This window comes from Oreochromis niloticus, linkage group LG8 (assembly GCF_001858045.2).
Source record: "Oreochromis niloticus isolate F11D_XX linkage group LG8, O_niloticus_UMD_NMBU, whole genome shotgun sequence".
Lineage (NCBI taxonomy): Eukaryota > Metazoa > Chordata > Actinopteri > Cichliformes > Cichlidae > Oreochromis > Oreochromis niloticus.
The window spans coordinates 2,160,225-2,186,630 of record NC_031973.2 but is presented as its reverse complement, the minus strand read 5'-3'; the positions used below and the strand labels follow the sequence as shown (position 1 = coordinate 2,186,630).

General features: G+C 42.4%; 1 protein-coding gene and 1 long non-coding RNA gene across 3 annotated transcripts; one reads left to right on the top strand and one right to left on the bottom strand.

Moving 5' to 3' along the window:
• Window positions 1-4,898: 4,898 nt before the first annotated feature.
• On the top strand, window positions 4,899-26,352 carry asah2 (N-acylsphingosine amidohydrolase 2). 2 transcript variants are annotated; one of them, XM_013273979.3, is made up of 22 exons: window positions 4,899-5,333; window positions 5,528-5,615; window positions 6,225-6,359; window positions 7,439-7,527; window positions 8,624-8,767; window positions 10,095-10,268; window positions 19,835-19,962; window positions 20,217-20,294; window positions 20,378-20,498; window positions 20,764-20,889; window positions 20,970-21,056; window positions 21,346-21,450; window positions 21,799-21,880; window positions 21,962-22,077; window positions 22,437-22,531; window positions 22,625-22,664; window positions 23,276-23,374; window positions 24,030-24,125; window positions 24,815-24,964; window positions 25,074-25,130; window positions 25,257-25,345; window positions 26,020-26,352. In XM_013273979.3, exons 1-22 carry the CDS (start codon window positions 5,097-5,099, stop codon window positions 26,216-26,218), a joined length of 2,535 nt encoding a protein of 844 aa, XP_013129433.1. In that variant the 5' UTR covers window positions 4,899-5,096; the 3' UTR covers window positions 26,219-26,352. The 2 variants fall into 2 exon arrangements, with proteins under 2 accessions (XP_013129433.1, XP_013129434.1); XM_013273980.3 differs by lacking the exon at window positions 4,899-5,333 and having other exon boundaries at window positions 5,361-5,615; window positions 6,208-6,359.
• Window positions 14,730-18,499, bottom strand: LOC112847683 (uncharacterized). The gene is made up of 2 exons (XR_003221397.1): window positions 18,419-18,499; window positions 14,730-14,820 (listed from the first exon to the last, which is right to left on the bottom strand). It is a non-coding gene; the product is annotated as an uncharacterized LOC112847683 (long non-coding RNA).
• Window positions 26,353-26,406: the final 54 nt, after the last annotated feature.

Sequence of the window (26,406 nt, the reverse complement as noted above, 5' to 3'; positions counted from 1 at the left end):
TCCGTTGGGCATCTTTGTTGGCCTTCAGACATAAATTCTGACGGCTAAAGAACCAAACGGGACAGGCAAAAACAAACAAACAAAGAAAAAAAACAACATCTGTGTAAACAAGCTTGAACGTTTCAGGTTATGTTGTGCATGTAAGAACACCTGCAGTGTTCCCTGGAATAATGGCTGCTGTCCCACAGAAAGCAGATCAGTGGTAATCACTTCTCAGGAACTTTGCACTCGCTGTTTTGGTCCCAGGTGTTCCCACAGTGCCCTGCAGCTCTGATTACGAATGATTGGCTGACTGAACTAAAGACTCTGTTTAAGGAAGGAGTGAGTTACTGTTGTAACGTGTGTCGACTTGTGTGGTTATCATTGCTGAGAGATTTGATTTCCTCAGAAAACTTCCAGAAAGTGCTGCATGGAAATCTCTCAGTAATGATCCTGCCTGCACATGCACGAGCAGATCAGAGTGCAGTCCCAGACACCTCCATGCAGCTCACCTCCTCCCGTCATCCCACAGAGACTGTGGGACACTGTGGGACACAGAGACCACCAGAAGAGTCAGTCTGTCTCTCTGGACATGCTGTACTCTGCCTCATAGATTATGCAGGAGTAGATGTCTTTCTGAAAGTGCTGTAACTAAGTTTAAGAATATAATCAACCCACTGTTATCATCTTCAATGCCCTGTACCAACACAGAGCAGCTCACCTATTAGCTGGTTTGGGGAAGTTGTTTCCTTCCTGATCTTTTCCTGTCTTCTGTTATCAGACCTGAGATGTGACTGCTCTCTGCTGTTGCTGATGACTCCAGTTAATTCTGCAAGACATGCTGTGTAAGTAAACAAACAGCGTCAGTTTGGTCTGCATTTATTCAAACATCACATCCCACAGACTTAGAGGGTCCACACTGTCTGCACTGTATATAGTGAAGTCTGTGAGTCTTTGAACAGTGAAATTTGTTTTGTGCCCAAATTATTCTGCAGATCATCAGAGTGAAAGTTATTGTCTATGTTTGCATAGCACTTTAAAAAAATATGCTTTCATGACATTATTGTGTGTGGTCCACACTGACAAGTGGGACACTGAATGTCAGCTCTCCGGTGGGGAGGGAGCCTGAGATCGTCTAAATCAGGGTCTGTTCTATAGTAAATGCTGAAAAATATGTTTAAGGAAGGAAATAAGTTGGTGATCTAAAAATCTGATTGTTTGCTTGCAGGACACCAGGAGAGATGAGTCCTCCGTCACAGATGGTCAGTGAAGATGGTCGCCTGCAGGTTCAAGCTCATTGCACCTCCAACCCACATCCACTGCCACTGTACTTACGGGAAGTTAAAAACTTTCTTCTGCACATTTGGATCACTTAATTCCATGACAGTCATTCAGGCAGTAATGCCTGGACTGGAAACAAGCATCCTTAAAATATTACAACATTCCAGCTCCTGTGTTGGAATGAAAAACAAATGTGTTGTTTAAATTAGAGACTGCACTTGTGACAGAACAATAAATACGTTTATATTGATGATATTAGTAACTACAAAACAACGTTGTGATAGGCCTAAACTTAGTTTCAGAATAATTAAATCTGAGACTTTGCTTCATTGTGAGATTATAACAGTGATGGTAATATAACTGTTTGATGTTCAGAACAGTGTCTAGGATGTTGGCTCGTATACTTATTTGTTGACTATTCTTTTTCAATTTAATTCAATTCAATTTTATTTATACAGCGCCAAATCACAACTACAGTTCCCTCTAGGCGCTTTATATTGTACAGTAGATACAGAGAAAAACCCAACAATCATATGACCCCCTATGAGCAAGGACTTTGGCGACAGTGGGAAGGAAAAACTCCCTTTTAACAGGAAGAAACCTCCAGCAGAACCAGGCTCAGGGAGGGGCGGGGCCATCTGCTGTGATTGGTTGGGGTGAGAGAAGGAAGACAGGATAAAGACATGCTGTGGAAGAGAGACAGAGATTAATAACAGATATGATTCGATGCAGAGAGGTCTGTTAACACATAGTGAGTGAGAAAGGTGACTGGAAAGGAAAAACTCAATGCATCATGGGAATCCCCGGCAGCCTACGTCTATTGCAGCATAACTAAGGGAGGATTCAGGGTCACCTGGTCCAGCCCTAACTATATGCTTTAGCAAAAAGGAAAGTTTGAAGCCTAATCTTGAAAGTAGAGATAGTGTCTGTCTCCTGAATCCAAACTGGAAGCTGGTTCCACAGAAGAGGGGCCTGAAAACTGAAGGCTCTGCCTCCCATTCTACTTTTAAATACTCTAGGAACAACAAGTAGGCCTGCAGTGTGAGAGCGAAGTGCTCTAATAGGGTGATATGGTACTACAAGGTCATTAAGATAAGATGGGGCCTGATTATTTAAGACCTTGTATGTGAGGAGCAGGATTTTGAATTCTGGATTTAACAGGAAGCCAATGAAGGGAAGCCAAAACAGGAGAAATCTGCTCTCTCTTTCTAGTCCCTGTCAGGACTCTTGCTGCAGCATTTTGGATCAGCTGAAGACTTTTCAGGGAGTTTTTAGGACATCCTGATAATAATGAATTACAGTAGTCCAGCCTGGAAGTAATAAATGCATGAACTAGTTTTTCAGCGTCACTCTGAGACAGGATATTTCTAATTTTAGAGATGTTGCACAAATGGAAGAAAGCAGTCTTACATATTTGTTTAATATGTGCGTTGAAGGACATGTCCTGGTCAAAAATGACTCATATTTGCATTCAGTGTTATATTAAAATAGGTGTTATTCTAGAAATTTCAACGATGATAAAAAAAGTTACCACAAATTGTTTTTAGTTTAGTAGAACTTGAAATGTTTGTCAGTTTGTAAACAGTCAGATACATCAAGTTATTCTTAGTAATGCATACTTGTAATGAATAAACTGTCCTAATGTAGTTCTCATAAGTAAGTTTAACTTTGTTTTTTAGTTTTTAACCATCGTATTCTAACGTGACATAACCTGTGTAAACAAGTTTGAACGTTCCATGATGTGCGTGTGGGAACGCCTCAGTGTTCCCTGGAATAACGACTGCTGTCCCATAGAAAGCACAGCAGAGGTAATGTTTTGGTCCACCGACACTCCCACACTGCCCTGCAGCTCCGCGGTCACCGCTCCCTCTGTGTCTTACACCTGTGACATGTCTGCTTTATGGCTTCTTTCCTTCAGAGTAATAATGTAACAACTGGATAATAACAACAAAGAAGGATTTTATCAGCACATGTCTGTCTGTTTGCTGACTGATTATGAAGCAGAGTGTTGATGAGGATCGTTTAGATTCCTCTGGTGCACATTTTTCATTCATGCTTTATTTTCTCCAAACTTTATGACGGCCCAGCTGCAGACAGCTGTGACACAAAGTGATCCTTTGATGTAATTAACAAACGTGCAGAGCAGAAACCGTGAAACTCGTTAACAGCCTGTGCCGTGGCAGCGCACGCTCCGGCTGTTTTTACACTGCTATATTTTCTGTTTATTGCATTTCCTTTGATTACAGACCTTATCTCTGAGTATAATATTACTGCTATAATGGCTGCAATCACAGCATTGTAAGATGGTGACAGATGGACCCTTAGGGGTCCATCAGCGTTCTTCCCTGTCCAGGATGTGTACATCCTCATCATTGAAAGAGTGTCCACTGGCCTGTAGGTGTAAATAGACTGCAGAGTCCTGGCCTGACGAGGTGGCTCTTCTGTGTTGTGCCATCCTCTTCGCCAGAGGTTGTTTGGTTTCCCCGATGTATAAATCCTGGCAATCCTCCTGGAACTTAACAGCGTACACTATGTTACTCTGTTTGTGTCGGGGGACCCGATCCTTGGGGTGGACCAGTTTTTGGTGCAGCGTATTTTGGGGTTTAAAAGCCACAGAGACGTGGTGTTTAGAAAAAATGCCTCAAAAATGTCTCAACTGCTCCGATACTCCTGACACATACGGGATCAATGCAGGTTTTCACTTAGTCAGCGGTTGTCCTTCTCTCCTGGATCAGCTGGAGCTTTCTTTAGGTGCCTTCCCAGCTTTGACAAAAGTCCAGCTGGGATAACCACATTTACTCAGGGCCTTCTTGATGTGCTGTCCTTCTGCCTCCCTGGCCGCTGTGTCAGTGGGGATGGTGTTCGCTCTGTGTTGTAGCGTCCTGATGACACCCAGTTTGTGCTCCAGTGGATGATGAGAGTCAAACCTTAGATACTGATCCGTATGTGTAGGTTTACGGTACACGTCAGCTTTTAGATGTCCCCCATTACTGATGGAAATCTCACAGTCTAAGAAGGCTAACCTGCCACTTTTCATATCCTCCCTGGTGAATTTGATGTGTTGGTCCACCGAGTTAATGTGATCTGTGAAATGTAGTACGTCCTGAGATTTGATTTTCACCCAGGTGTCATCCACATATCTGAACCAATGGCTTGGTGGTGTTCCAGGGTAGGATAGCAACGCCCTCTTTTCCACTTCTTCCATGTACAAATTGGCCACGATGGGTGAAACTGGGGAGCCCATGGCACACCCATGTTTCTGCCTGTAGAACTGACCCTTGTATGTGAAGTAGGTGGAATGAAGACACAGTTCAAACACACTTGGTCGGTGCTGAGAGTGGTCCTGTTGCTGAGGTTGGTGTCATCCTGTAATCTCTTACGGACTACCTCCAACGCTTCCGTGACTGGGATGCAAGTGAAGAGAGATGTAACGTCGTACGAGACCATGGTTTCATCTGCCTCCATAATGACATCTCTCACCTTCTCAACAAAATCCAGGGTGTGCTGGATGTGGCGTTCAGAGCTGCCCACCAGCGGGTTGAGGATCGAAGCCAGAAACTTGGAGATGTTATAGGTGACAGAGTTGATCATACAGACAATCGGTCTTAAAGGTGCACCCTGTTTATGTATTTTCGGTAACCCATACAGACTTGGTGTAGACTCCCCTGGGTACAGCCTGTGGTATGAGGTCCGGTCAATAGCCTTGTCTCGTTCTAACTGCTTCGGATGGTCTATCACCCTCTTCCTGTATATAATAGATATATGTTAACTCCCTTGCAGTGTAAGGCTCGAGTAGTACCCCAGCTGTTATTACACAAGGAGCAGAAACGTGCTTTATGGAAAAATATTTGAGGTTCCATCTGCTGGGCCGCATTAGACCTTTGGCAGGTCAGATGTGGGCTCCTGGCCCCATGTTGGACACCCTGTTATTTGAGGATCATCCTGTTATTCAGTTGCTTCTAGCTATGACGGGATTAGGACTGAGGCCTGTTACCGCATGGCTCCCTGCTGCACTGGGTTCTGGTTCTGAGATCACTCAGGGTACTGCAGAGGACCGTCTGTACTACGAGCAGGTGAGCGATCCTCAAGCTGAGATAAGTTCAACGGCTGTTTTCGAGGTGCTGAGAGATCAAACTCAAAGTATCAGTCTGATAACAGGTGGAACTAATTTATTGTCTTATTACCATCGAGGCTGTTTTTATCTGCAATCGCCGATCAGCATCTGTGATTTACCTTTGTGCTAACCTTTGGAGCTTTTTACCTGCAGACTCGTGTTTATCAGAGAGATAAGAGCCGAGCAGCTCTGAGCGGTCAGACTGTCAGAACAGACACTTTCTCTGAAGCTCCAACTCCAGGTGAGTCGTGTCTTTATGCTTGTCTCTCGTCTCGCGCCTGAATGCGAGCGTTTGTCGGACGTGGGCTTGACGGAGACCCGGATTAGCCTCGGCTCCTCTCAGAAACGGTCACCTGCTTTAAAAGATAATAATCATTTTCATCTGCAACAAATAAATCAAAGAAATCATATAAAGTTTCCTTCCACGTGTAGCTGTTGGAAATGTTTGTAAACTCTTTTCTATATTTCCCCAAAAAGCAGAAAAAGAGAAACAAAGTAAACAAACAGAAGGAAAATTGATTGATTGATTGATTTAATGTGCAAAATGATCCGAAGTGTCTGATCTGTGAAACCTCGCTGCTGGTTTCTACTCGTGGACGGACTCTGGCTGTCTAACCTTTGATGGAAGAACCTGACGAAGGTCCTTGGCAGATTTATGGAGTCTGGTCTTTAGCCTGATGAGCATAAACGGTTCTGAAGTCATCAGACAGACGGATTGTTGTTCCCATGATTCATTTATTGAAACACGTTGAGAATATCAGACTCTGAAATTCTTCTTCTTGTATTATCGTGTTTTTGATGATATGAAGCTCTGAAAGGTAAAATCTTTTCAGTGTGTTTCCTCCTACAGACAGAATGGGAAGCAGGAAGTCGCTGTGCTGTGGGTTTTCAGCTCTGGAAGTGACGCTCGGCGTCATCTTCGTCGTTATGACCGGCGTGTGCATCTCGCTGGTCGTGCTGTACGTTACCAGGGAAACGCACACAGGTGAGGAATTACTCAATAAAACCTCAGATGTTCATCCTGTCGTGTACTCGGAGCTTTGTCGACTTTGTTCTGACAGCGTGTTTGGAGAACGGGCGTCCTTGGTTCTGGTCGTCCGTTTGTCTGTTAGCACTCTAGCGTCCACAGTTTCCAAGATAACGATGTTCAAATTTTGTGTGATGGTAGATACCAACAACAGCTCGAGCTGATTTCACTGTGGTGATATCGAGTCAAGGTCAAAGGTCACAGAAAATATGAAAATCTGTAAAAACGGTGTTACCCACAATCTTTTAAGAATTGTCTTCAATCTTCACAACAACGGTCCCGGGGACACGAGTGCCCACGCTGGTCAAACATTTGACCTTCATTGTTAGCGTCCAAGGTCAAAACTGACCTGGAAAAACCTCGAGAACCATATGGAGTCAATATCATATGAAAGGGCATTGAGAGAGCTGACCAGCACTTTTTATTGTTTTAATATGACATCATAATCACACACTGCATGAATATATCTTAAAGCCTCAAGTTTGTGCAGTTTATAGAAGCCAAAGATAAACTGCACCATTTTAGTCACAAGGTCACAGGTCAAAGCTCAGGGTCAGGTCAGTGCGGAGTTGTCCTCTGAGTGCTTGTTAATGCTAATAAACATAACAGTTAATAGGAAACTTTGTTTGTGTATAAATCCCCAACACGTGTCTGTTTTATGTTTCAGCAGCTATGATTCAAATTTCAGGAGCAAAAAACATTTGCAGGAAAAATCGACCATCCAATGGCTCGACACGCCCCAAACAACTGTTACTATGGGGACGATCCTGAACCCATTAAACATCCATGTTTACAGACCGGCACCTTTAAGAGCGCCACATAAACACAGATGTACTGTTTACTTCCTGACTGAGCTTCTGCTTTTATGTGATTGGTCAGATTCAGTGATTTGTGGCACAAACTGCTGTCTGATTATTTTATTTGAATTATAAAACACTGAATCAGGTTCATTCTCAGTGTTGTCACAGCAGATCTAAAGTATGAAGATATTACCAACATCTGAGGTCGTAATGAATTCAAATCTGTCGTCCTGTCAGATCCGGAGACTCCGCCCCCTCAGCACACGCCTTACCTGATCGGCGTGGGCCGAGCCGACTGCACCGGACCGCCGGCTGATGTCCCTATGGTCAGTACCACAAACTCACTCATGCTGCCTTCAGGGACTTGTGGCGCGCTGCGTTTAACATGAAGTCACCTGTATGTGGACAGAACTGTGCAAAAGTCTTGAGCCACGGCTCAGTTCTTTATGTTTTGCTTCTACAGAGGCAGACCTTGTGGTTATTTTTAAAGTGCTGTTGAGCAACAGTTCTCCGGGCTTCTGCTGGTCTGTCACAGCTGTTCTCTGGAGTTCTTCTTCAGAACTTCAGAGAACAGCTGGGGAAGTAACAGTTAGCCAAGTTAGTGGTCACTTTTTTCCATGGTAACAATACATGAGCACAACTTCTCGCTCACGCATCTGAAGAGACGATCTCAGTGTCAGCACACATCCAGCTGGTGGCGCTCCTACACTGCTTCTGTCAGTAGTTGCTGCTGCCTCTGCAAGCCGCGTTGCAGCCCACGTCCACCCGATCGCTGCCATTCAAACTATCTCTGATTCCAGCAGCATCAGAGCTGCTCACTGGAAGCTGCATGGCACCCAGGACCTTCACATGAATGACATTCCTCAACTTCAACCAACCACAGGCGATGGGAATTGGGCGGATCCTTCCGTAAACATTTCTCAACTTCCTGTCAAGCAGACCCAGAAACAGCAGCAGAGGACCAGCAGAGAACAAACTCCAAAGTCTGCCGCTCCGGTCCGACTGGGTGTGCTTGGACTGATAATCTTTATGGGCTAAGTGCTGAACGCTGAGCAGTCATAAAAACATTAGTGAATATGAACATATAGAATCTGTTGGAAGCAGCAGGATTATCAGACGTCGTCTGTAAAACCTTGTTTGTAGTCTGGGTTCTGGCATGAAACACGTCTTATACCCAGCATGACTTACATCGTCTTAGAAGTGAAAGACACACAGTTCACACTCACAATGTGTGTCTGTTCAGGTACCACAGTGACATTTGTGTGAACGTCTGTGATCCTGCAGACGCGAGCTGCCCACTCACACTCAGGATCACAGACACGCTCGAGCTCACTGTAAAACGTCATTAATCTCACCTGCTGAGAAGGTTTTAATGTGTGTGTGTGTGTGTGTGTGTGTGTGTGTGTGTGTGTGTGTGTTTAGATGGGCTATGCAAACCCTCAGCAGACGGCTGCAGGCATACACACCCGTTTGTACAGCAGAGCCTTCATCGTCGATGACGGCAAGCGCAGGGTGGTGTTCGTCACGGCAGACATAGGAATGGTTTCACAGAGGCTCCGACTCGAGGTGACCACACACACACACACACACACACACACACACACACACACACACACACACTCACACACACACACACTGTATTCAAAGTTTTACTTTCTGGGCTGAAGCGGGTCTCCTCAGCAGATCATCTGCCTCCACCTCCTCCTATCCCAGCATCCTCCTCTCTCTCACCCACCATCTGAATGTCCTCCTTCACTACATCCATCTCCTCTGAGGTCTTCCTCTCCTCATCCTGCCTGCACCTCCATCCTCCACCCTCTCTCCTCTGCACGTGCTCAGACCATGTCAGCCTCTCTGACTCTGAGCGGTCCCTCTGATGGATTTCTTCTTTATGACCTGCATGTTTATCAGAGATTTTACACTGAATCCCTTCCTGATACAATCTTCCCCATTTATCTGGGTCTGGGATCAGCACTGGGAACCCCCCGCCCCCGCTGGGTGTTACCTCAGCTAACCTCACGCTGTAGTTTGTTCTTGTTGTTCTCAAGGATGATGCATCGACATCATCAGAGACTCTTAAAGGTCTCACAAATGTGTGGAGAGATGCTGTGTGTGCGTGACCTAAGGTTGAACGAATATATGGACAATGGGCGATCGTTTTTACAAGAGCGATTTATTTATTTGCCCCTGAGTAAGTTTGCTAATCATGTTGGCTGAAGCTAAGTGAAGCAGTCAACGGAAAAATAATAGCGCTGTTTTAATGGCACACTCCTCAGAGTTCGCCCAAATCATTTACTCAAACTCATAACAGAAAGAAAGGCAGCAGCCTATGTTCAGAAAAATGCGTAAAACATTTGATTTAAATAAAAAGCCACAATGGTGGGGAGGGAAACAAAGAGAAACTGGCTTATTTTTTCCAGTATAACCATGTTTATCTGTCTGACACACTTGACCAAACAACAAATACGTTAAAAATCAAAAATGTCTTTTCCAGCGAACATAAAAAAAAATCTACCAATGTTTTGTGTGATTTGGCGCATGTCAGATTAATAAATGAATAATCCAAAAAGTAGCGATAATAATACTGAAACAAACAAGAAAAGAAGCTAAAATATTTCCTCCAAACAAAACATTTAAATTCTAAACATGCAAATCAGTACGTGCATGATTACATTGCTCTGCCCATCAAAAACTCTGCACCTGCGTGAATATACCGCCTATTGTTGGTTACTGGACTGATGAATGTCGGTTGGAAAATGTTTCCATATCGCCCAACCTTAGCGTGATCTTGTACATCTGTCTTTGTGGGGACCAATGTGTCTCGTGTTAAAGGTCTTTACAAAGCACACAAAGCAGTGCGTGTGTGTGTGTGTGTGTGTGTGTGTGTGTGTAGGTTCTGCAGGCACTGCAGGTGAAGTACGGGGATCTATACCAACAGGATAATGTTGTTCTGAGTGGGACTCACACTCACTGTGGACCCGGCGGATATTTCCAGTACACGCTGTTCATGATCACAAGCGGTTACATGAAGGCTGCCATCGAGCCGTTGGTCAACGGCATTGTTAAGGTGTGTACCTGTGTGTGTATACCTGTGTGTGTGTGTGTACCTGTGTGTGTGTGTGTGTGTGTGTGTGTGTGTGTGTGATGAACGACAGTATATAACAGTTCCTATTCTTCTAGCTAATATTCACTTTTCGTTAGCCAACATGGCCGAATGAGTGTTTATTTTAATATAACACACATTTAAAGACCTTTATTATATTTGTTTATTGAAAACATTTGAACATTTTGTCTTTTAGAATATGCAGGTCTCAATTCTTCTATCTATTCGATCTGATGTATAAGTCTACACTCAGAAAAATAAAGGTGCCAACTGGAACCAAAAGTGGTTTTTTAGACTGATGCCATAGAAGAACCTCTTTTGGTGCCACAAAGAACCTTTCAAACAATGGTTCTTTGAAGAACCATTTCTTTCAGTGGTTCATTGAAGAACCTTTAAAGGTGCCCCAAAGAACCATCAAGAAATGGTTCCTGACTCTTGGTGGCGCTGTCACTTGGTGTTCGCTCGCTTTGTGGTAGAGTATCACTTCCTGTTCCTGCTCAAACACAGTGGTGTTTCTGAGTAGCTTTTCTGCTTAGCAATTTAATTTAAATCTTTTGATACATCCCTTTTTCATAGTATAATCTTAACGTGCTTCATCTGAATCACACTTTCTGTGTACTCACTACCTAATTTATAGCCAAAGTATTCACTCACTGTCTCTTTACTGTTTCGCTAGCTTAGCTTAGCTCGTAGCTGACTCGTTAGCACCATGGCTACTTCACCTGTCCCTCCTGCACTTTCCTGCTCATTGTGTCAGATGTTTAGCTACTCCTCGGCCTCCTTTAGCAGTAATGATACCGGTAACAAATGTAGCATATTTGCAGCTCTGGAGGCCAGGATTACTGAATTGGAGACTCGGCTTCGCACCCTTCATTCACCCGTAGCTAGCCAGGCCCCTGTAGCTGGTGCAGCCGAAGATAGCGTAGGCCCCGCTAGCTGTTCCCCGGCAGACCCCAAGCAGCTGGGGAAAGAGGGCGGCTGGGTGACGGTGAGGAGGAAGCATAGTCTTAAACTGAAGCCCCAGGTACACCACCAACCTGTTCATGTGTCTAACCGTTTTTCCCCACTCGGCGACACACCCGCCGGGGGTCAAACTCTGGTAATTGGTGATTCTGTTCTCAGACATGTGAAGCTAGAGACACCGGCAACCATAGTCAATTGTCTTCCAGGGGCCAGAGCAGGCGACATTGAAGGAAATTTAAAACTGCTGGCTAAGGGTAAACGTAAATACAGTAAGATCATAATTCACGTCGGCAGTAATGACACCCGGTTACGCCAATCGGAGGTCACTAAAATCAATATTGAATCGGTGTGTAACTTTGCCAAAACAATGTCGGACTCTGTAGTTTTCTCTGGTCCCCTCCCCAATCAGACCAGGAGTGACATGTTTAGCCGCATGTTCTCCTTAAATTGCTGGCTGTCTGAAAACTGAGGTTATTGTACTCGGCCCTGAAAATCTTAGAAATATGGTATCTAACCAGATTCTTACTCTGGATGGCATTACCTTGGCCTCCAGTAACACTGTGAGAAACCTTGGAGTCATTTTTGACCAGGACATGTCCTTCAACGCACATATTAAACAAATATGTAAGACTGCTTTCTTCCATTTGCACAATATCTCTAAAATTAGAAATATCCTGTCTCAGAGTGATGCTGAAAAACTAGTTCATGCATTTATTACTTCCAGGCTGGACTACTGTAATTCTTTATTATCAGGATGTCCTAAAAACTCCCTGAAAAGCCTTCAGCTAATCCAAAATGCTGCAGCAAGGGTACTGACAGGGACTAGAAAGAGAGAGCATATTTCTCCTCTTTTGGCTTCCCTTCATTGGCTTCCTGTTAAATCCAGAATTGAATTCAAAATCCTGCTCCTCACATACAAGGTCTTAAATAATCAGGCCCCATCTTATCTTAATGACCTTGTAGTACCATATCACCCTATTAGAGCACTTCGCTCTCGCTCTGCAGGCCTACTTGTTGTTCCTAGAGTATTTAAAAGTAGAATGGGAGGCAGAGCCTTCAGTTTTCAGGCCCCTCTTCTGTGGAACCAACTTCCAGTTTGGATTCAGGAGACAGACACTATCTCTACTTTCAAGATTAGGCTTAAAACTTTCCTTTTTGCTAAAGCATATAGTTAGGGCTGGACCAGGTGACCCTGAATCCTCCCTTAGTTATGCTGCAATAGACGTAGGCTGCCGGGGATTCCCATGATGCATTGAGTTTTTCCCTTCCAGTCACCTTTCTCACTCACTATGTGCTAATAGACCTCTCTGCATCGAATCATATCTGTTATTAATCTCTGTCTCTCTCCCACAGCATGTCTTTATCCTGTTTTCCTTCTTTCACCCCAACCGGTCGCAGCAGATGGCCGCCCCTCCCTGAGCCTGGTTCTGCCGGAGGTTTCTTCCTGTTAAAAGGGAGTTTTTCCTTCCCACTGTCGCCAAAGTGCTTGCTCATAGGGGGTCATATGATTGTTGGGTTTTTCTCTGTATTTATTATTGTGCTATCTACTGTACAATATAAAGCGCCTTGAGGCGACTTTTGTTGTGATTTGGCGCTATATAAATAAAATTGAATTGAATTGAATTGAATTCTTTGGGGCACCTTTAATGGTTTTTCAAAGAACCTTTTTAAAAATGGTTCTTTAAAGAACCATTTTAAATTTTTCAAAATAAAATGTATCATAAATTGAATTTGAGTAGGGTAAAATAAATACGAGCACAGCATAGACATATATTAATGGTTTATTGCCATTTCATAATATACCAAAAGACAAAAAGGCATTTTAACCCTCAGCTCAACATCACTACTAATACATGTCACATATTAGTCATTTAAACAGTAATAATTAAACATTTTTACTATACTATAAATAAAAATATATAAATACTATATCTATAGATAACACAACAATGAATACATGTATTGTTTAATTAATAAAACATCAGAAAGTGATAAAAACACATTAGAAATAGCAAGAGCTTCATACCAGACCAATAAATCAACACATTTTCATCAGCAGATGAAAATGTGTTCAACAAGTTTCAACAAGTTTCAACAAGTTTTTGATTAAAATTATCAATGAACTTCAGCCTTACATTATGTAAGGTAAGTTTCATGTTGGACTCGTGGTCCTTTGTTAGTCCAGTTTAGGATAATGTCTCTGACGTATGTATCATATCAAATATATGTCATATCAAAACAACCCCACACCTGCAGTTGTTTCAGTTTTGTCAGCTGGTCAACCTCACTCAGGCGGACATCCATATCAGCCAACCAAACGACAAGCTCCTCCCTTTGTGCTTCAAATCCCTCCCACTCTGAGACAAGGAGCTGAGAGAGAGAAAACAAGGGTCAATTATAAAGAAGAGAGAAAACTGAAACCCTCCTCAGAAGGTCTGACTCGCATAACTGCAGTCGACCTGTGATGGACTCCTGTTTGGCGTTCACGTCATCCCAGCGGCGGCCGCACTCCCTCGCTGTTGCCAGCAGCCGAGTCTGCAGGGTGCCCTGGAAGAACAGAGTTAATTTTCGACTCCTCCTGGTCAGGCTCTCCAGCTGGATGAGCCGAGGTCTCCCCTCTCACCGCCGCCGCCTCTGAACACACAAACACAAATTGCATGTGAAGCGGGAGGTGCAGATTTTTTTGCAATTCTTTTCTAAATCCAGGCTTGATAACGTGGAGGTATTTGGAAAACTTTTTTGGCCAGCAGACGACTGTTGTCTTGCAGAAAAAAGAACTGGAACCCAAATCAAATGTATGTGATACACAATCAATTCACAAGAACACATTATAAAAAACAAGTCCAGTTCTTGCCTGATTTCAAATAAATTCTGCATCAAAACAGGGTAAAACAAGTGTTTGCAGCAAATGTGAGCACAAAGCCTCACTTTGTACAAGCCTGCTATTAAAGTTCTCCTCTATGCAGACAACATTCCTGTTTTCAAGGCACAACTTGGATCTGCTGTACAAATCTTATGGATACACGCTAAATGAAACAGTAGTGTGCACGACTCCAGATTCTGATCCCTCGCCCTAATATGGTCCCAAAGGCTCACAAAAACCCACATAGCAATAGCAATAAAGCAAATGTTGAGGCTTCAAAATACAAAGTCTATGAACCAATGGCTGACATGGGTTTTATCATAAGGGTGATAAATATACAACATATGTTTTTAAGACTAAAAGTATAATACAGATTTTAGTCTGAGAGATTTAATGTTCATTTACGTGCAGATGCACTATACGTGCCTGCTCCGTGGTTTTCCACGTTTTGCACATCACTATTTAATACAGGAAGTAGGTGAACTAAAACAAGTTAATCTTTCTTTGTGAGAGGACAATATTAATGAAACAAACCTCAATGACATCATAGAGATCCCTAAAGATGCTCCTGCTGCTTTTCTTACTTCTCTTCCTCCTCATCCTAAGCTTCCTTCTCCTTGTCCTCGACTTCCATCCAATTGTAATTCAATCTAATTGTATTTCTCCCTCCTCTTCCTCATTTTGTTGGAGCTGTGAAAAGAATTAGTGTGAATCTGAATTAATTTGTGCAAACAAGAAAAATCTACAGCTTTTCGGTCAAAGGTGGTCTTGTGATTTAAGCCGGGTAGATTTATGTGTCGATGCCTCCTCTACGACTGGCTATGAGGGGCTGTACAAGCCAAAATTCATTCTTTCACTCGCACATACATATATTCTTCTTTCACATACATATACTTTCACTCTCACATAGTTTTATTTTAAATTTTATATTTAGATATTTTTATTCTCATGTTTACACATACAGGGAGTGCAGAATTATTAGGCAAGTTGTATTTTTGAGGAATAATTTTATTATTGAACAACAACCATGTTCTCAATGAACCCAAAAAACTCATTAATATCAAAGCTGAATGTTTTTGGAAGTAGTTTTTAGTTTGTTTTTAGTTTGAGCTATTTTAGGGGGATATCTGTGCGTGCAGGTGACTATTACTGTGCATAATTATTAGGCAACTTAACAAAAGACAAATATATACCCATTTCAATTATTTATTTTTACCAGTGAAACCAATATAACATCTCCACATTCACAAATATACATTTCTGACATTCAAAAACAAAACCAAAACAAATCAGCGACCAATATAGCCACCTTTCTTTGCAAGGACACTCAAAAGCCTGCCATCCATGGATTCTGTCAGTGTTTTGATCTGTTCACCATCAACGTTGCGTGCAGCAGCAACCACAGCCTCCCAGACACTGTTCAGAGAGGTGTACTGTTTTCCCTCCTTGTAAATCTCACATTTGATGATGGACCACAGGTTCTCAATGGGGTTCAGATCAGGTGAACAAGGAGGCCATGTCATTAGTTTTTCTTCTTTTATACCCTTTCTTGCCAGCCACGCTGTGGAGTACTTGGACGCGTGTGATGGAGCATTGTCCTGCATGAAAATCATGTTTTTCTTGAAGGATGCAGACTTCTTCCTGTACCACTGCTTGAAGAAGGTGTCTTCCAGAAACTGGCAGTAGGACTGGGAGTTGAGCTTGACTCCATCCTCAACCCGAAAAGGCCCCACAAGCTCATCTTTGATGATACCAGCCCAAACCAGTACTCCACCTCCACCTTGCTGGCGTCTGAGTCGGACTGGAGCTCTCTGCCCTTTACCAATCCAGCCACGGGCCCATCCATCTGGCCCATCAAGACTCACTCTCATTCCATCAGTCCATAAAACCTTAGAAAAATCAGTCTTGAGATATTTCTTGGCCCAGTCTTGACGTTTCAGCTTGTGTGTCTTGTTCAGTGGTGGTCGTCTTTCAGCCTTTCTTACCTTGGCCATGTCTCTGAGTATTGCACACCTTGTGCTTTTGGGCACTCCAGTGATGTTGCAGCTCTGAAATATGGCCAAACTGGTGGCAAGTGGCATCTTGGCAGCTGCACGCTTGACTTTTCTCAGTTCATGGGCAGTTATTTTGCGCCTTGGTTTTTCCACACGCTTCTTGCGACCCCGTTGACTATTTTGAATGAAACGCTTGATTGTTCGATGATCACGCTTCAGAAGCTTTGCAATTTTAAGACTGCTGCATCCCTCTGCAAGATATCTCACTATTTTTGACTTTTCTGAACCTGTCAAGTCCTTCTTTTGACCCATTTTGCCAAAGGAAAGGAAGTTGCCTAATAATTATGCACACCTGATATAGGGTGTTGATGTCATTAGACCACACCCCTTCTCATTACAGAGATGCACATCACCTAATATGCTTAATTGGTAGTGGGCTTTCGAGCCTATACAGCTTGGAGTAAGACAACATGCATGAAGAGGATGATGTGGACAAAATACTCATTTGCCTAATAATTCTGCATTCCCTGTATTTAACACACACATTGCAGTATTGTGCTCTCTTATACATGTATTTTAATGTACATATTTACAAATTCTCACTCTAACATACATGCACTTTCATTTATGCATTCCTACATTTTGCTCTCATTTACATGCATTCAATATGCATTTAATCTCACAAATAATATATGTATGTAAGAAGAGAATGCATACATGTCTGAAGAAAATATATGTATGCAAGAGAATAATGTATGTGAATGAAAGAGTATAGTGGAAACGGAAGGAGTTTAATGGAAACGGAAGGCTGGGTGTCTGTACCGCTGTGACTGGCTGAGAAGCACGCGCGGGTCACTTTCAAGTATCTGACAGCATGGAGGGGGGAGAAGAAACTCGAGTTCTTCAGCAAGCTATCGGGGTGTTAAGAAATATTTTATCATCTCCTGAAACGGTCACATCGTTGTTATCGTCACTTGACTGCTTGATTCATCTCCGAAAACGTTAGAGCACTTATGGAAATATGTGATGTCTTGATGAATTAAGCAGATATTTGAAGTTTACACAACAACATTCTCGCATGAAAATATCTTAAAAGTTTATTTTGTGACCCAGTAAGAGTAATATTTCAAACTCCGCCGCTCTGTGTTCCTCCGCCACTGCCTCGTTTGAGTTTTGGACGAAATGGATTCTGGGATATTGCATTTCATCATTTCGAGCTGATTGGAGACCAAAACAGCCAATCAGATATTTTTGCATCCAAGTCTGTGATTGGCTGGTTTTGTGGCACAAATATAACGGCATACACAAAGAGTTGAGCGCGCACGGGCAGAAATGTTGAGAGCGCGAGTGAGCGCAAATGCAAAAACTGATCGAGAGGGGCTGCTATTGTGTGTGTGTGTGTGGATAATAGCAAACACTGAAATACATTTTTTGCACGCAGCAATGAATTTTGTTCACTCAAATTCAGCTTTTCTTCGCTCAAAATACATTTCTCCTCAAAATGCAACACTTGCACCTGCAAACTTTTTTTTACGTGCGCTCAGAATAGTGGCACAAAAATAACGCCATAAAAGACTGCCCCACTCCAGTCGAACTCCGTGTAGCTACTTGGCTCGTTGAAGCTACCCGGGTGTTAGCTAGTCTAAAAAGTTCCCTCATCTCACTTTCCACCGTGCTGTGGGTAACACTGGGTGCAGTCCCATCTCGATCAAGTGATGAGGACAACGATGTGACCGTTTCAGGAGATGATAAAATATTTCTTAACACCCCGATAGTTTGCTGAAGAACTCGAGTTTCTTCTCCCCCCTCAATGCTGGCAGACACTTGAAAGTGACCCGCGCGTGCTTCTCAGCCAATCACAGCGGTACAGACACCCAGCCTTCCGTTTCCATTAATGTATGATGGTGGATAAATGAAATTTAACTGAATTTCTGAGTTTCTAGAGCAGACACACAGCTCACATCACAACAGGCTTCAGGCGCCATTTTAGTGACTTTAACAATATTATAAATTTTAATATCAGTCTAGCTGACATTACGTTATGTACGCAGCACGCAATAGAACCACATATTTTAGAAGCCAAAGGTTCAAATTAGTTGGGAGCATCTTCACTTAATTATAACAGTGGTTTTGTTAGGAAAACAGTTCTGTATACCGATACTAAATTATGTTAACCTCAACGGCTAACGTATCTAACATAGCTAACTGTTATTTTTAGCACAGCATTAACAGCAAGCTACAATGACGAGTAACAAAAACAAAACAGTAAAAAGGTTTTAATGAAAATGTTTTACCTTTTCCAACAGTCCCAGAATCCAGAGCTTCAAAGACCAGCAGGTACTCAAGACTTTATCCGTTTCGCTGTCACCGGCCGCGAGAACTTGTTTTTTCCCTTAGAAAGTTCAAGGCCCGCCGGTCGCGCAATCTGTCTGCGCATGCGCATCCCAACGATTGACACCCCCCTCCCTTTCGGGAGGTTGCCATAGTACGACGTGTTCTAACGTAACGCTCTCTCTCTCTCACTCTGTCATTTATTTGGCTCGAAACACATATTAACAAATTGCTCAGTGATAAACAAGTACTCAGATCATTTACCTAAGCAGTGTGCTTTGTCAAAACTAAGTGTGTCGATAATGAACACAGAGTGTGTTCATTACACATAAGTATGTTCATTACACTGACATTCTGTTGTGCAATTGTTATTTACTTGTATTTTATAATTTGACTTTACATACTGCTGGGTGGTTTGTAAAGTTCACAATAACTAGTATTATCATTATGCTATATTTTCTAATATATATAATAATCTCAAAAGTAATACCTTGAAGCAGAAAATAGTAACACTTTATTAAAATTGAAATCTAAAGTACAGTATTTGAATTTGTGTATTGTGTCTACTGTTTGTTAACTCACCATAATCATAAACGTCTTAATAATAAATTCCATATTCTATTACCACATTATTTGTGATCAATGGGTTTGCGGGGTTGGGGGGTAGGGTCTTTAGGCTTTGGCCCCCACCCCTGCCACCAGTATATTTTTAAGCAAGTATTTCTAACTTTTATTTGAATATTCAGTTTCCTACCATCTGCTCTTAAAGAGTAATGCTAGGTAACCCGCCCTCCCCCTTCGCACACACATGCACACAAACAAAACACACAGTATAATTTACACCCTCATTACAGTGAATAAATATTTATGCCATTTTACACCATCAAACTTAGATTGCTAAGGATGAGGAACCTTTTGTTCTTTAAAGAAGCATTTGCAATACCTAAAGAACCATCTACAAAATAAAAAGGTTCTTTGACGTATGATGGTTCTTTAAAGAACCATGAAGTCATCTGAAGAACCATTTAAGAACCATAATTTTTCTGAGTGTATAAATCTATAAGTCTTGATAAAGTCTTTTTTCGACTTTGATAAAGTTCACACAGAGTCTGTGAATCATCCTGTGCTGGTTCAGAACCTGAGAAAGGAATAGAGAGCCGTCCTCTGCGATTCTTCTTGGACGGTGGAGGACTGAAGGCTGGGAGAGTAATAATAAATAATTTGGATGATTGGATAAGCGTGGTATCATGACGCGATGGGTAGTTCAGGGGGGATAGGAGAATACAGTTTTAAATTATTATCTTTATTAGAAATGTTTATCTGTCACAGTACGGGTGTACCGAAGAACTGTGTACTCATAATTGAAACCCTGATTCCAGAGTATAGACATAGCCCACAATAACATGAAGCCCGGCAGGATCTACAGGAACAGAGGAGAGCTGGACGACAGCAGCCTGAACAGAAGTCCTCACTCGTACCTGAACAACCCTGAGGAGGAGAGGCGCAGGTACTCGTGGATAATAATTTGAAACCTGTATTAGGCCTGATTTATTGTTTAGAGGGCATCAGTGCATCCCTGCAGCTCTGGTCGCTCTGCTATAGATCAGTTCTCCTCTGTAAACCTCAGAGAAAATACAGGAAATAAAAAGCTTCATAAACTCTCACAGAGACAGGCTGATGGAAACACCTGCAGCTCCTCACCTGCACTGCTGCCACACAATTGGCTGATTTGATCAGGTGTTTGTGTTATTGATCTTTCAGGTATAAGTGGAACACCGACAAACAGGTGCTGGTGCTGAAGTTCACCGATCAGGATGGAGACGGCATCGGTATGATCAGGTACAAACGCACACAGCACTCCTTTAATAATGCTGCCATCGTTTATTACTATCATTATTCTTACTGTGCTTTGCTGCTGACAGCTGGTTTGCTGTCCACGCGGTGAGCATGAACTACACCAACCGCATGGTGAGCAGCGACAACATGGGCTATGCCTCCTACCTGTTGGAGCAGGACAAGAACCCCGGAGGGCTACCTGGACAGGTAACCTGAGGAGGTTGCATCAAAGCCCGACCACAGTCTCAGAGTTTGTGATTTTTAACACAAACTCAGTAAAAAACAGAAACCAGAAGATAAAACAAGCAAATTTTTTTTTGCATTTTTGGTTGTTTTGGTAACAAAGTGTTTGAAAGACGAGTTTCCAGCTGAACATTTACTCGTTATGGTTTATTTGGGTATATAATTAAAGTGTTTCTGTGTGTGTGTGTGTGTGTGTGTGTGTGTGTGTGTGTGTATACATGTGTTTCAGGGAAGTTTCGTTGCTGGTTTCTCCTCCAGTAACCTCGGCGACGTCACTCCGAACACCAGAGGACCGTACTGTGTGAACACTGGGCTGCCCTGTGACTACCTGAACAGCTCCTGTCCCATAGGAGGGGTAAATACACAACACACGCACACACTCGTTAAGATAGTTAATAAACTGCAGAAGGAAACCGATAAATGTGTGTCTGTCAGACTAAAATGTGTCAGGCGTTCGGACCTGGAGAAGACATGTTTGAGAGCACTCGGATCATCGGACACAACGTCTACCTGAAAGCCAAGGTACGTGTGCCTCGTTTCAGAAAACAACACAGCGTCATGTAATGATAAAAAAATCTGACAAGCTTTGTGCTTGTATTCACTGCCATATCGGGACGTGTGTCGATTTGAAGCTTTGTGGGGACTCAGTGCTTATGGGGACAAAAGTCAGACCCTCACAAGGATTCATTGTTTCTGTGTCTTGACTTTGTCTTTGCTTCATGAATGTTCCTTTAAACCTGAAAGGAATTCGATTAGCATCCCCATGAGTGACAAAGTCACGACTGTGTGCTTGTTGTGCTGCCCCCTGCAGGAGCTCTATGCAAATGCAGTCGAGGAGGTGACCGGCTTTATTCATCATGCTCATCAGTGGGTCAACATGACTGATGTCACTGTTCAGATCAATGAGACACACACGGTCAGAATGCACACACACACACACACACACACACACACACACACAGATTAAGAAATTTAAAAACAGCATTAATAATTATTCATAATAATTAAAATTTGATGTCATGTTTCCCAGGAACAAATTTTTAATGTTTTCTTCATTCATTCATTTTACAGACATGTTTTCTTTTGTTCTGCAATGTGTGGGTACGAACAGCAGCTCCTAACAGATAACTCTGCTTCTTTTAATGTGTTAGTTTCTTTTTAATGTGAATGCAGGGTAAAAATGCCTCACAGAGAAAAGCTGTGGCCGGCACCTTCCTGCTTCTATTTCACATAGAAGCTAAGCTACGCTGTGTTTGTTTTTCAGGCAAGCACATGTAAACCAGCTCTGGGTCACAGCTTTGCAGCAGGAACAATAGATGGAGGCGGAGACCTGAACTTCACCCAAGGTGATTCTGTCCCTTAGCTCACATTGGGCTGCAAGCCTGCGGAGATGGGCTGTGTTAACCTGACTCTATCTCTGTGTGAAGGCGCTGTGGAAGGAGACCCCTTCTGGGATGGGATCAGAGATGCTTTGCTTGGCCAACCATCCAATCAGACGAAGGAATGTCATCATCCCAAACCCATCCTCTTGAGCACGGGGGAGGTGAGGCGAGGCTTACACATACAAAATATAGTCTGTGATGAACATGAATCCAACATTTATGTTATCAGAGCACATCAGACAATGACCCACAGTCAGTGTATAACTACAGTCTGACACTAATACAGGTTATGATGCTTCATCCAGCTCCCCACAGGCTTGACTTTAAGTTTCAGGAAATAACCTGGACTGTAAATCTGGACTGTGAGGTCCAACTAGCTCAAACCCTAAAAGAAAGTTGAGCTTAAATTAAAGAGAAGAGGGCACAAAATCTACTAGGAGCAGGTAAAACCTGAGAGGTGGTTGAGTGTTGAGAATGAATCCAATAACATGAAACTGTCGTGGTGTGTTTGTCTGTGCAGATGAACTGGCCTCTGCCCTGGCATCCTCAGATTGTCGACGTTCAGATGATCACCATCGGCTCTGTGGCTGTCGTAGCTGTTCCTGGCGAAATGACGTAACGACATTTTACCAACAGCTGTTACTACAACACAGCTGCCTATAACACAGTAATAACACTCTGCTGCATATATATGTGTGTCTTTAACAGCACCATGTCAGGGCGGAGGTTACGAGAAGCTGTCAAAGAGGTGAGAAAGGACTTGACAACAACGCTTCATGTAAAAACAATTATTTTCGAGTGTTTACGGGTCACACCACTGTGTTGTTACTGTGTTGTTACTGTGTTATAACTGTGTTATAACTGTGTTGTTGTTACTGTTGTTACTGTATTGTTGTAACTGTGTTGTAACTGTGTTGTTACTGCGTTGTTACTGTTGTTATAACTGTGTTGTAACTGTGTTGTTACTGTGTTGTTACTGTGTTATAACAGTGTTGTTGTTACTGTTGTTACTGTGTTATAACTGTGTTGTTACTGTGTTATAATTGTGTTGTTGTTACTGTTGTTACTGTATTGGTGTTGTTACTGTGTTGTCACTGTGTTATAACTGTGTTGTCACTGTGTTATAACTGTGTTGTCACTGTGTTGTCACTGTGTTATAACTGTGTTGTCACTGTGTTGTAACTGTGTTGTAACTGTTTTACAACCGTTTCACTGTTACTGCTGTTGTTACTGTGTTATAACTGTGTTGTTGTTACTCTGTTATGACTGTTTTATAACTTGTTATAAATGTTTTACAACTGTTTTATAACCGTTTTGCTGTTAATGTGTTGTTACTGTGTTGTTGTTACTGTGAGCCAGGAGCTGGAGTCAGAGGGAACACTAAAGGACATGGAGGTGGTGATTGCAGGCCTCAGTAACGTGTACACTCATTACATCACCACCTATGAAGAATACCAGGTACACATCTGCTGAACTTTATGGGATTTGTAGTTTTTAGAGTCATTTGCTAAATTGTAAAATCCAAATCAGTGTGGGAATAAATCCAACTGGACATAAAACAGTCAGATTTGGAGAAAGTACTCAGTCTTTACTTAAATAAAATATCACAGAGTAAAATTAGTACGGCTGTAAAAAGCAAACCTGTGTAAATAAATAAAACAGTTAAAGGTGTCCCTGTGGTGTTTACACTGTTCCTGTGATACCAACAGAGTTTCAAACATGAGTTTCAGAGCGGGGAGGGAAGTAATGATTATTTTCATTCTTCATTAATCTGCTCATAGATCTTCAGTAAATCTGCCAAAAATAAATTGTCCAATTAATTTGAAAAATGAAAAAGAAAATCTTTAAATTTTTTTTAAAAAAAATGATATGACCTACTTTTAATAATTTCATAAAAAATGTATTTAAAGGAAACTAAACACACATAAATGTTGTGTTTATTTAGTTTGGCTTACCCCAGAAAGCTACTGTAGGGTTCTTGGTTCAGGTCCACCAAGACTGCTTCCTGTGTGTCCTCTCTGTACTCCAATAATAAAGGCCAAAATAAATATATATATATATATTAATGGACATTTAGCAGGCTGGAAACTTACTCTGATTGTCTCTTTTTCAGGTGCAACGGTATGAAGGCGCTTCAACCATATACGGCCCGCACACGCTCAGTGCCTACCTGCAAAAGTATCGAGGCCTGGCCCGAGCCATTGCTCAGGTGTGAATGAATGGATTACATCTTTCATCAGCATTAATGAGCACACTGGAAACACGGGGTCACGCTTCCCTCGATGCTCAGAACAGTTAGTGAAAGAAAACGAGTTCAGAAAGAGCCCACAGAGCTGTTTAAACAGCAGATTTATCACCAGTTTATCCTCTGAAACAAGCTGCAGTGTGAGACCTACTCTCTCTCTCTGCCAGAGAAACAATAAGAGCAGAAGAATATTTCTACACAGGAATTATTCTGTAACATTGCTTACATGTTACTTAATCTATACAAAAGAAAATCACAGGAAAATCTTCTTCGAATATAAAGATGATTGAGATAAAACATGAAACTGAACCAAACTAAGATGGCTAAACATCCGTCAAACTTCTCATAGTCTGAACATGTTTTTACTTTATGTGAGGTGGAAACATCAGATGAAACAGTGAAAAGGTTTAACTTCTGATCAGGTTGATCAGAGTTGAGGAGCACAGTCGGGATACATTTCACTGTGTTGTACTCGTATACCTACACATGTGACAAATAAAGAATCTTGAATGAATAAATGAGGTTGTAGCAGAAATATTTCATAAAGCCAGGGCCAACAATTGGATGCAAACAGTCAACAGAAGACCCTCACTGCAGTGTGAAGCCAATCCTATGTAACACTTGCTGACATTAATCATGTTTTCTGCTTCCAGGACAGAGTCTCAGAGCTGCCAGCCGGCCCTCAGCCTCCCTTCTTCACAGAGAATCTCTTTAATTTTGTGCCCCTGGCGCTCTTTGACAGAAAACCTGAGAATATGAGCTTTGGAGACGTCCTGGAGGAGGTTTACCCCGTTTATAGACAGGTAGGAAACACCTTCACACTCTTACTGTGTTCCTCAGGGTCCACGCTGATGACACCGCTCTGTGTTTATGTGGACAAAATGAGTCTTAAATATTTAATGTGGTTTTCAGGGTGATGTTGTGACTGTCACGTTTGTAGCAGGAAACCCGAGAAACTCTGGAGATATTGTAAGAACTCTTCTTCTTCATCCACCTGTATCCTAGTGTTTCAGCCACTGTTAGCTTAGCATTGTTATCCAGCATTTCTAGTATACTTTAAACGTCTTTCTGATCTCTTCCTCTTGTTTGTTGCAGAGGGATAAGACCTTTGTCACTGTTGAGATTTTTGACAACAGAACAGAAACCTGGGAGGTTGTCCACAATGATGCATCATGGGAGACCAGGTAGATTAATGTGTAGCTGTGCATCTCAAAAATTTGATCAGGATTTTAAAAACAACAACAAAAAAACTTCTTTTGTAATTTTAATTTAAAAAAATGGTCTACAGCTCATGAAAATCAGCAAAAAAACCTTTGATTTTTAGAATATTTCCTTAAATTGATCAAAAAAGGATTTGCAGACAGAAATGTCCAACCTCTCTTAAGTATGTGTATTTATACACTCAGTACTTGGTTTGAGTCCCTCGTCAGCCTGTGGGTCACTGAAGCTCGGGTTGCTTTGGTTGGAGCTGGTCGAGTGTTTCTCGTCCACTCCAGACTTTCTGATTGTGTCTGCAGGGTTCAGGTCAGGTGAGTTTCCTGACCAATCAGAAACACTAACAATATCATTAAGCTATTTGATAGTATTGGGCACTGTGAGAAGGTGGAATCAGCAACCAGTAGCAATACCAGCAGATGACCCGGCACCTTTGTCTACAGGTAAGGTAGACAAAGGTGTGGTTAAGTGCCCTCTCCTAGCCTGAAAGAGCACAAAGTCTAAATATTCTGGAACCTGGATTTCTGATTTTCGTGAGCTGTAATCATAAAAACATACAAACTGAAACTAAAGTCACGTTGCAGACGTTCCTCTTTTAACTCCAGGGTCCTTTGAGGAGTAAAAGTCGCTTGTCTTGCTGCAGGTTTCACTGGCTGAAGGGGTCAAACTGGCAGAGTAACGCCACAGTGGAGTGGCAGATTCCCCCGACAGCCTTGGCGGGCTCCTACAGGATCAAACACTTTGGCCACTACAAAGAGCTGAAAGGCCTGCAGCCGGTCATAACGCCGTACGAAGGCTCGTCGGACGTCTTCACGGTCACTGCCAGCTTCTACTACGAGTGAAGCAGTTTGAGACGGCATGGCCGACCACCATCCAGCACCAAGTCCTCCAGGACTCATCAGATTTTAAGAGGCTGCATGTGTCGGGACAAACACTCTGACTATATCTGAAATCCAAATAAACCGTTTAAATGTTCTGTGTGAAGGTTTGCATCACTCTGTGAGAGACAAAGAGAAACCAACACAAACAT

What these genes read in the sequence shown, in the direction of transcription:
- asah2 (XM_013273979.3), top strand. Translation starts at nt 5,097, where the DNA reads ATGGAAAAATATTTGAGGTTCCATCTGCTGGGCCGCATTAGACCTTTG. An exon ending in GCTCCTGTCCCATAGGAGGG is followed by an intron (nt 20,890 to 20,969) that starts GTAAATACACAA and finishes TGTGTCTGTCAG; the next exon opens with ACTAAAATGTGTCAGGCGTT. An exon ending in TTTACCCCGTTTATAGACAG is followed by an intron (nt 24,965 to 25,073) that starts GTAGGAAACACC and finishes TGTGGTTTTCAG; the next exon opens with GGTGATGTTGTGACTGTCAC.